The 11047-nt window shown below is 38.0% G+C and overlaps 1 protein-coding gene and 1 pseudogene across 1 annotated transcript; both read left to right on the top strand.

Annotated features, from left to right (window-relative positions):
- The first annotated feature begins 877 nt into the window (after window positions 1-877).
- On the top strand, window positions 878-2062 carry LOC130976119 (S-adenosylmethionine synthase 3-like; annotated as a pseudogene).
- A 3401-nt stretch (window positions 2063-5463) lies between these two features.
- Window positions 5464-6645, top strand: LOC130976134 (S-adenosylmethionine synthase 3-like). The gene has a single exon (XM_057900901.1). The coding sequence runs from the start codon at window positions 5464-5466 to the stop codon at window positions 6643-6645; it is 1182 nt and encodes a 393-aa protein (XP_057756884.1).
- The last annotated feature ends 4402 nt before the right edge of the window (window positions 6646-11047 follow it).

Genomic DNA, 11047 nt, shown 5'->3' on the forward strand with positions numbered 1-11047 from the left:
GGTTCTTCTTGTTTTGACTTGTGCGGAATTATTCGTTTGTTATTATTGCCTTTATCCAAATCCATTTGGATCTGCTCCGCATTATCGTTATCAAGATCTGGTATAAAATATTTGTGGCTCTCGATTTCTGCAGCTCATTCGATCTATATGTCCTTTCTTTTTTTTTTTGTGTTTGTGATTTTTTTTATTTGCTTGGTGATTATGCTTGCATGAAGTAATAATAAAGTGAAATTGTAATTCTCTAGTGAAAGCTCAGAGAATTGAGAGATCGGTTGTGAGGTTTTTGATCTATTTTATCAGGCATGAAACGAAGTAGCTTTTGAAAATAAATATTTGCAAGCTAGTAGAAGCCAAAACTATCGCTACCTTTCCTAGAATCATTAGAATAACGATAAATCAACGTGTCGACTTTACTTAAAATTACCCAGTGCTTGATTCCTGTTGTAAACATTTCACATCGTAGATCTACATACGATTCAATGATTTCATCACAGATTTAATGTGATAATGAAATCTAATTTCATCTTCATTGACCTGAGATGTATATAAAGTATGATAGATATAACAACAAATCAACTGTACAAGTGCAACTCCTAACTAACTCACGAACTGTTATACTGCATAACTTCATTATATGCAAAGACATTTGGCCAAAAGGTTATCTACGATCATTATGGCTTTACATGGAGCTATAATGGCTGACAACTTATGCACTAATCAATCGATTAAAACATATTTGAAGGTGCTACAGAAATTTGATATTTGTTAATTTCATGCATTAGAATGTACATTGTTTACTCTTTGATTATTGTTTTATATATTATTCATTAAACACATTTCAACATATCTTTTCTCACCTGACACCCTTTTTCCTTATTTAATGTCAGATATGAAGATCTTTCTCTTCACCTCCGAATCTGTAAATGAAGGTCACCCTGACAAGATCTGTGACCAGGTTTCGGATGCCATCCTTGATGCTTGTTTGGAGCAAGACCCGGAGAGCAAGGTTGCCTGTGAGACCTGTACAAAAACCAACATGGTTATGGTCTTTGGTGAGATCACAACCAAGGCAAATGTGAACTATGAGAAAATAGTTCGAGACACTTGCAGAGGCATTGGGTTCGTTTCAGTTGATGTCGGTCTTGATGCTGACAACTGCAAAGTTCTGGTCAACATTGAGCAACAGAGCCCTGATATTGCCCAAGGAGTTCATGGTCACATGACTAAAAAGCCTGAGGAAATTGGTGCTGGTGACCAGGGACACATGTTTGGCTATGCCACAGATGAAACACCTGAGCTAATGCCACTTACTCATGTCCTTGCTACTAAACTTGGTGCCAAGCTCACTGAAGTTAGAAAGAACAAAACATGCCCATGGGTGAGACCTGATGGAAAAACTCAGGTTACTGTTGAGTACAAGAATGATAATGGAGCTATGATCCCGATTCGTGTGCACACTGTCCTCATCTCAACACAACATGATGAAACTGTCACCAATGACAAGAAAGCCAGCGATTTGAAGGAGCATGTAATAAAACCTGTCATCCCAGCTAAATACCTTGATGACAAGACTATCTTCCACCTCAACCCTTCTGGTCGTTTTGTGATTGGTGGACCCCATGGAGATGCAGGGCTAACTGGCTGTAAGATCATCATTGACACCTATGGTGGTTGAGGTGCTCATGGTGGAGGTGCCTTCTCCGGCAAGGACCCAACCAAGGTCGATAGGAGTGGTGCATACATTGTTAGGCAAGCAGCGAAAAGTGTGGTAGCTTCAGGGCTTGCTCGACGCTGTCTTGTGCAGGTTTCTTATGCAATTGGAGTCCCAGAGCCACTCTCTGTTTTTGTAGACACCTACAAAACAGGAAAGATTCCAGACAAGGACATATTGGCTCTGATTAAGGAAAATTTTGACTTCAGACCAAGAATGATTGCCATCAATCTTGACCTCATGAGAGGAGGCAACTTCAGGTACCAGAAGACTGCTGCTTACGGACATTTCGGACGTGACGATCCTGATTTCACTTGGGAGACGGTGAAGATGCTCAAGCCCAAGGCTTGATGAGATAGCCAGATTACAGGTGGTTATCATCGCAGCCATCTTTCAGACTTTGGGTAAACAAGAAAATAAAAGGAGCTTCAATGCGTACCTCTTATTGAAGATTACGTTTCATAGTTTGATGAGGAACGAGGGTTAGATATGCTTCTTAGGCGGATACGTTAGTAAAATAGGAGTTTGCAGCATTAGCTGCCTCTTTTTTTTTTCGGTTTTACCACTTCAAATTTCTTAAACCGTTACCGATTCTTTTCCCATTTCTGATGTTGATTGTTTTGCAGCCAATCTCGTGTAGTTGGTGTAAACTTAAAATGCTATCTACGTGATATTTTTTTTTATCAATTTATGAAGCTGTTTACCTCATAAAAGGACGGTTTATATGGTTGTAGTTTCAAATGGAAACATTGGATACTGGGTTTGCCTGAATATTCACTGAATTGTTCATGATTCACAATGTTACATCTACTGGAAAATTGCAAGCATGTCACCTAACTCTGACAATAAAAATGACATTGTATAGTGTACTCAAGAGTGCAACCAGACGCGATCACGCAGCCTCTCTTCTCCAGCACCATACATTTCATCTACCTTTTCACCATCTCGAAAAAATTGAAAAGTAGGGGTGTATCGAATGTGTTGAGTTGTTTCTGGGCATTCATCAATATCTGCATAGACGAAGGAGAGCTTTGGAAAATTATTGCTCAATCTATGGAATGCAGGGAGGATTTCACTGCACACGCGGCACCTGAAAAACCAGGAAACTAGATCATTCATAATCTCCTGTTCTATATTTCAATTTCACACAAGCACCTTACAAGTTACAACAATCAAGTAAGCCTAAATGGTAAAAGATGCTACCTGCTTTTGTGTTCACTTAACATCAGTTTCCATTATTATATCGATTCTTAATAACTTGTATAGTAATATAAATCAAACATATTCAGAGAAGAGATAAACATACCAAGAGGCGCCATAATTGATAACAACCTGCAAAAAAAAAAACAATCAAACATATGTCATATTAGAAATTGCAGAAAGATGAAGGGAAGAGATTGTTGGGAAATGGAAAGGGGTGGTTACGGAAGTTTTGGAGGATTTGATGTTGAAGAGGATGTGAGCGAGGTCATCGTCGGTGGAAGCAGTTTTGAAGTTGGAATGAGGGGTGAGAGGTAACCCTTGCTTGCTGCTGCTGGTGGTGATGCTACTTAAGCCCTTCTCCATTCTATGCCTACCGGTAATCAATCCCAATACAATCCTAGGGATGTATAAGTCAATTCAGTAACAGAATTCCAAGAAAGTATGAGTGATATCAAACCTAGTTGTCAGAACCGAACCAATAATCAAACCGGTTAGACTACTAGATCACTAGGTTATTAGTTCAACTAGTGGATCACAAGTTGAACCGGTCTCAAATAAAAATATAAAATCATCAAAATTAAAATTTAAAATACACGTCTTCATTAACACTTTAACAACAATCAAGTCTCAATTTCTAAAAATAACTAATAGAAAAATAGACATCAAATTAGTTAGTACTACAATAGGCGAATAACTAATTCGCCGCGGATTTGTGCTCCGTTTAAGGGTTTGCCGCGCCAATGAGTTCCTGCATGTACAAGACGATTTTCGAATCGATACTTGCTTAAGCTAATTAGTTAGTTAACCGATAGACTAATCCAAGTTGATTTGCTTAATAGGATCTTAATTTGACACAATAAAAGTGCAAACATAACAATCCATAAATTATGTCCAAGGAGTTTGTGAGAAGCATCTTAAAACACTGTTTAAAAAAAAAATCAATCAATCACAGCACCTATTATCTAATAACACTATCTCTGACAAATTCTTCCCATTCCAATCTCTTGATTCACAGAACCTATGAGCATCAATATTACCTATAAAATTACAAATACAATTCATCTAAACCTATTACAAATTAAATCAATCAGTTGTACATACAAATACAATTAGCATCAATACATTAAAACATCAAAAACCCAGTATAAAAATTAAAAAGAATAACTAAAAAAAATAAAAAACTGACCTACAGCAGAAGCAGAAACAGAGTCAGTGACGGTTTTCCAACTTGGAGTCCGTGCAGGTTGCGCCGTTGCAGAGCAGACCACCGGCGAGAAAGGGCAGAGCTTCCAAGAGGAGCAGAGGGGAGCTTGCAGAGGAGCCAACACGATGACGACGGAGGCAGCAGAGGCAGACGAGCATAAGGCTGAGGCAGAACAGGTGAGGCACGGCACAAACAAGCGGCCGGAAAGACAGAGACGGAGGTGGCAGAGGCGAACAAACACTGGCGGCGTGGGGACGAGGCGGAGGAGCCGGCGAGGAGAGTGTGTGAGTGAAGCTGTGATTCTTGGGAGATAGTGAGTTGAGGTTGGGGATGACCGGATGGTTTGGGGTGCCGTTGGAAAATTAGGTTTTTTTTTTCAAATTCATAAACCAAAATGGCGTCGGAATAAGAGAATTTTTCTAATCTTGCTTAAAAAACCCATTAAAATTATTGAATGTGTTGTTCTTCTGGTTCTTCTTGTTTGGACTTGTGCGGAATTATTCGTTTGTTATTATTGCCTTTATCCAAATCCATTTGGATCTGCTCCGCATTATCGTTATCAAGATCTGGTATAAAATATTTGTGGCTCTCGATTTCTGCAGCTCATTCGATCTATATGTCCTTTCTTTTTTTTGTGTTTGTGATTTTTTTTATTTGCTTGGTGATTATGCTTGCATGAAGTAATAATAAAGTGAAATTGTAATTCTCTAGTGAAAGCTCAGAGAATTGAGAGATCGGTTGTGCGGTTTTTGATCTATTTTATCAGGCATGAAACGAAGTAGCTTTTGAAAATAAATATTTGCAAGCTAGTAGAAGCCAAAACTATCGCTACCTTTCCTAGAATCATTAGAGTAACGATAAATCAACGTGTCGACTTTACTTAAAATTACGCAGTGCTTGATTCCTGTTGTAAACATTTCACATCGTAGATCTACATACGATTCAATGATTTCATCACAGATTTAATGTGATAATGAAATCTAATTTCATCTTCATTGACCTGAGATGTATATAAAGTATGATAGATATAACAACAAATTAACTGTACAAGTGCAACTCCTAACTAACTCACGAACTGTTATACTGCATAACTTCATTATATGCAAAGACATTTGGCCAAAAGGTTATCTACGATCATTATGGCTTTACATGGAGCTATAATGGCTGACAACTTATGCACTAATCAATCGATTAAAACATATTTGAAGGTGCTACAGAAATTTGATATTTGTTAATTTCATGCATTAGAATGTACATTGTTTACTCTTTGATTATTGTTTTATATATTATTCATTAAACACATTTCAACATATCTTTTCCACCTGACACCCTTTTTCCTTATTTAATGTCAGATATGGAGACCTTTCTCTTCACCTCCGAATCTGTAAATGAAGGTCACCTTGACAAGATCTGTGACCAGGTTTCGGATGCCATCCTTGATGCTTGTTTGGAGCAAGACCCGGAGAGCAAGGTTGCCTGTGAGACCTGTACAAAAACCAACATGGGTATGGTCTTTGGTGAGATCACAACCAAGGCAAATGTGAACTATGAGAAAATAGTTCGAGACACTTGTAGAGGCATTGGGTTCGTTTCAGCTGATGTCGGTCTTGATGCTGACAACTGCAAAGTTCTGGTCAACATTGAGCAACAGAGCCCTGATATTGCCCAAGGAGTTCATGGTCACATGACTAAAAAGCCTGAGGAAATTGGTGCTGGTGACCAGGGACACATGTTTGGCTATGCCACAAATGAAACACCTGAGCTAATGCCACTTACTCATGTCCTTGCTACTAAACTTGGTGCCAAGCTCACTGAAGTTAGAAAGAACAAAACATGCCCATGGGTGAGACCTGATGGAAAAACTCAGGTTACTGTTGAGTACAAGAATGATAATGGAGCCATGATCCCAATTCGTGTGCACACTGTCCTCATCTCAACACAACATGATGAAACTGTCACCAATGACAAGATAGCCAGCGATTTGAAGGAGCATGTAATAAAACCTGTCATCCCAGCTAAATACCTTGATGACAAGACTATCTTCCACCTCAACCCTTCTGGTCGTTTTGTGATTGGTGGACCCCATGGAGATGCAGGGCTAACTGGCCGTAAGATCATCATTGACACCTATGGTGGTTGGGGTGCTCATGGTGGAGGTGCCTTCTCCGGCAAGGACCCAACCAAGGTCGATAGGAGTGGTGGATACATTGTTAGGCAAGCAGCGAAAAGTGTGGTAGCTTCAGGGCTTGCTCGACGCTGTCTTGTGCAGGTTTCTTATGCAATTGGAGTCCCAGAGCCACTATCTGTTTTTGTAGACACCTACAAAATAGGAAAGATTCTAGACAAGGACATATTGGCTCTGATTAAGGAAAATTTTGACTTCAGGCCAGGAATGATTGCCATCAATCTTGACCTCATGAGAGGAGGCAACTTCAGGTACCAGAAGACTGCTGCTTACGGACATTTCGGACGTGATGATCCTGATTTCACTTGGGAGACGGTGAAGATGCTCAAGGCCAAGGCTTGATGAGATAGCCAGATTACAGGTGGTTATCATCGCAGCCATCTTTCAGACTTTGGGTAAACAAGAAAATAAAAGGAGCTTCAATGCGTACCTCTTATTGAAGATTACGTTTCACAGTTTGATGAGGAACGAGGGTTAGATATGTTTCTTAGGCGGATACGTTAGTAAAATAGGAGTTTGCAGCATTAGCTGCCTCTTTTTTTTTTCGGTTTTACCACTTCAAATTTCTTAAACCGTTACCGATTCTTTTCCCATTTCTGTGTTGATTGTTTTGCAGCCAATCTCGTGTAGTTGGTGTAAACTTAAAATGCTATCTACGTGATATTTTTTTTATCAATTTATGAAGCTGTTTACCTCATAAAAGGACGGTTTATATGGTTGTAGTTTCAAATGGAAACATTGGATACTGGGTTTGCCTGAATATTCACTGAATTGTTCATGATTCACAATGTTACATCTACTGGAAAATTGCAAGCATGTCACCTAACTCTGACAATAAAAATGACATTGTATAGTGTACTCAAGAGTGCAACCAGACGCGATCACGCAGCCTCTCTTCTCCAGCACCATACATTTCATCTACCTTTTCACCATCTCAAAAAAATTGAAAAGTAGGGGTGTATCGAATGTGTTGAGTTGTTTCTGGGCATTCATCAATATCTGCATAGACGAAGGAGAGCTTTGGAAAATTATTGCTCAATCTATGGAATGCAGGGAGGATTTCACTACACACGCGGCACCTGAAAAACCAGGAAACTAGATCATTCATAATCTCCTGTTCTATATTTCAATTTCACACAAGCACCTTACAAGTTACAACAATCAAGTAAGCCTAAATGGTAAAAGATGCTACCTGCTTTTGTGTTCACTTAACATCAGTTTCCATTATTATATCGATTCTTAATAACTTGTATAGTAATATAAATCAAACATATTCAGAGAAGAGATAAACATACCAAGAGGCGCCATAATTGATAACAGCCTACAAAAAAAAACAATCAAACATATGTCATATTAGAAATTGCAGAAAGATGAAGGGAAGAGATTGTTGGGAAATGGAAAGGGGTGGTTACGGAAGTTTTGGAGGATTTGATGTTGAAGAGGATGTGAGCGAGGTCATCGTCAGTGGAAGCAGTTTTGAAGTTGGAATGAGGGGTGAGAGGTAACCCTTCCTTGCTGCTGCTGGTGGTGATGCTACTTAAGCCCTTCTCCATTCTATGCCTACCGGTAATCAATCCCAATACAATCCTAGGGATGTATAAGTCAATTCAGTAACAGAATTCCAAGAAAGTATGAGTGATATCAAACCTAGTTATCAGAACCGAACCAATAATCAAACCGGTTAGACTACTAGATCACTAGGTTATTAGTTCAACTAGTGGATCACAAGTTGAACCGGTCTCAAATAAAAATATAAAATCATCAAAATTAAAATTTAAAATACACGTCTTCATTAACACTTTAACAACAATCAAGTCTCAATTTCTAAAAATGACTAATAAAATAACTAATAGAAAAATAGACATCAAATTAGTTAGTACTACAATAGGCGAATAACTAATTCGCCGCGGATTTGTGCTCCGTTTAAGGGTTTGTCGCGCCAATGAGTTCCTGCATGTACAAGACGATATTCGAATCGATACTTGCTTAAGTGAATTAGTGAGTTAACCGATAGACTAATCCAAGTTGATTTGCTTAATAGGATCTTAATTTGACACAATAAAAGTGCAAAGATAACAATCCATAAATTATGTCCAAGGAGTTTGTGAGAAGCATCTTAAAACACTGTTTAAAAAAAAAATCAATCAATCACAGCACCTATTATCTAATAACACTATCTCTGACAAATTCTTCCCATTCCAATCTCTTGATTCACAGAACCTATGAGCATCAATATTACCTATAAAGTTACAAATACAATTCATCTAAACCTATTACGAATTAAATCAATCAGTTGTACATACAAATACAATTAGCATCAATACGTTAAAACAGCAAAAATCCAGTATATAAATTAAAAAGAATAACTAAAAAAATAAAAAACTGACCTACAGCAGAAGCAGAAACAGAGTCAGTGACGGTTTTCCAACTTGGAGTCGGTGCAGGTTGCGCCGTTGCAGAGCAGACCACCGGCGAGAGAGGGCAGAGCTTCCAAGAGGAGCAGAGGAGAGCTTGTAGAGGAGCCAACACGATGACGACGGAGGCAGCAGAGGCAGACGAGCGCAAGGCTGAGGCAGAACAGGTGAGGCACGGCACAAACAAGCGGCCGGAAAGACAGAGACGGAGGTAGCAGAGGCGAACAAACACTGGCGGCGTGGGGACGAGGCGGAGGAGCCGGCGAGGAGAGTGTGTGAGTGAGATAGAGAGGTGAGAGTGTGTGAGTGAAGCTGTGATTCTTGGGAGATAGTGAGTTGAGGTTGGGGATGACCGGTTGGTTTGGGGTGCCGTTGGGAAATTAGGTTTTTTTTTTTTTTTTAAATTCATAAACGAAAATGGCGTCGGAATAAGAGAATTTTTCTAATCTTGCTTAAAAAACCCATTAAAATTCAATGTCAAAAATAAATTTTAAAAATAATTTTGTTATTATAAAATATGAGTTATTCTTGTCAAAATTTCAAAAAGATGGATACAATTTTTAATTTTTAATAGTTTACTATTTATCTAAATTAAAAAAAAGAAATAAAAATTTAATTTGATTTTAAAAATTAAACTAATAACTGATTTTCATAAAACCTGCACTTAGAGGCTTAGAGCAATTTCAATGGATGAGTCTCTAACTCATTTTTTTTGATTCGCGAACTTTTATATCTTGGAGAAGAAAAAAGTTAAGTCCTTTTACATAGTTCGAAGGAAAAAAACTCAAAGATTTTTTGTATCTAATGGTAACTTGTCATATTGTAAATTATCTTTAAAATAAATAATTATATTAAATTATAATTAATTAAATAATTATATTAAATTATTATTAAATATTATATATATTCTTGCAAGGATACTCTTTTTGAACTATACGTCGGCTCCTTGTTGATCTTGGTATGCTTGATTGTTTTAACTGGATCGGGAATATCCTTGTGAATTCGGACCCAAGCGTGGTACCTACAAAAAGGACTCCAACGTCTAAGTCAGTAAAAGAATAATTTAAATAAAAAGCGTGTATATGATTGGGGATACTGTTCCGTAGTATGTTGTTATGAGACGAATTATTTGTGTGTTTTATCATTGACACTTTGCTCGTTTTATAGCTTGGTGTGGAATTCAACAGTTTGCTTCGTCCGAGATTTTGGTGACTGATTTCCTTCCGAGATTCTGGGGAGCGTTCTGTTGAGATAGAGCCGTTATGCCGAGGTATGACTCGATTTTATCCGAGATCTTAGGGGTACAGTACACAGCCCCAAGCTTGACATGATGTAATTTTAGCAAGTTAAGCTTTTTCTTAAAGTTATACCTCGGTATTTTGAGGTAGAATACTAAAGCTCCAAGCTCAACGTGCATTTCAAGCTTGGGTTAAAAAATAAATGGATTCAAAATATTAAAAATAAAAAAATAAAAAATGCTTTTTGAAAAAAGTTTTTGCTTTGTGAATTGAGCTATAATAAATTTGCGCTTAACTGTGATGGAGCCGGACCGTTTTGCATTGGGCGAGTAATTTTTGTTTTTCCAACTTCCCACTAGAATAGTGGGTTGTAATTAATTTTTGCCATTTTGGAAAACACGAGACACAATGTAAATCCCGTTAAATTAGTAGATAATTAGTTAATAAATTAGTTTTTAATAAGGAAGATTAGAAATGCGGATATTATTATCAAATTAGGATAGAGCTCATCGAAACGAGAATTTTGACACTAATTTCGAAGAAATCGGGCCCAAACCGGGCCGTCGGTCCTATCGGACAGACCTATTAAATGAACCCAAGAATTGCCTTCTCCCTCATTTCAGCAACACGAAGCTGAAAGCCTCCAAGGGAGAAGAAGAACGAAACACTCCCGAAACCTTACGGCAACCTTCCGATCCCCGTAATTTCTCCGTCCGAACTCCGATTGTCGTACCGTTTGCGGCCACGCGTCCACCGCGTTGGACTCTACATTTCTACCAGAACAATTTTACTAGTAACGTTTTTAATCACTCTCAGCCTCCTCTTCCCCCAATTTTTGAATTTCGAATAGGAATGTTGAATTTCTTTTATTTCTGATATTTTAGGATCTAATTAGCTTGAGAAAAACGTTCACTCTTGCTTATGTGAAGCTTGGGTAAGGTGAGAATACGATAATTTTATTTTAATTTCATTGGATTTGAGCTTTGAGTATTAAATTGGATATATATGTGTTATAAATGTGTATTAGGTTGAAAGTAAATAATTGGAGCTTGAAATTGTGAATATTGGAACATGGAGAAAGCTGAGCTTAGA

This window comes from Arachis stenosperma, chromosome 4 (assembly GCF_014773155.1).
Source record: "Arachis stenosperma cultivar V10309 chromosome 4, arast.V10309.gnm1.PFL2, whole genome shotgun sequence".
Classification (NCBI taxonomy): domain Eukaryota; kingdom Viridiplantae; phylum Streptophyta; class Magnoliopsida; order Fabales; family Fabaceae; genus Arachis; species Arachis stenosperma.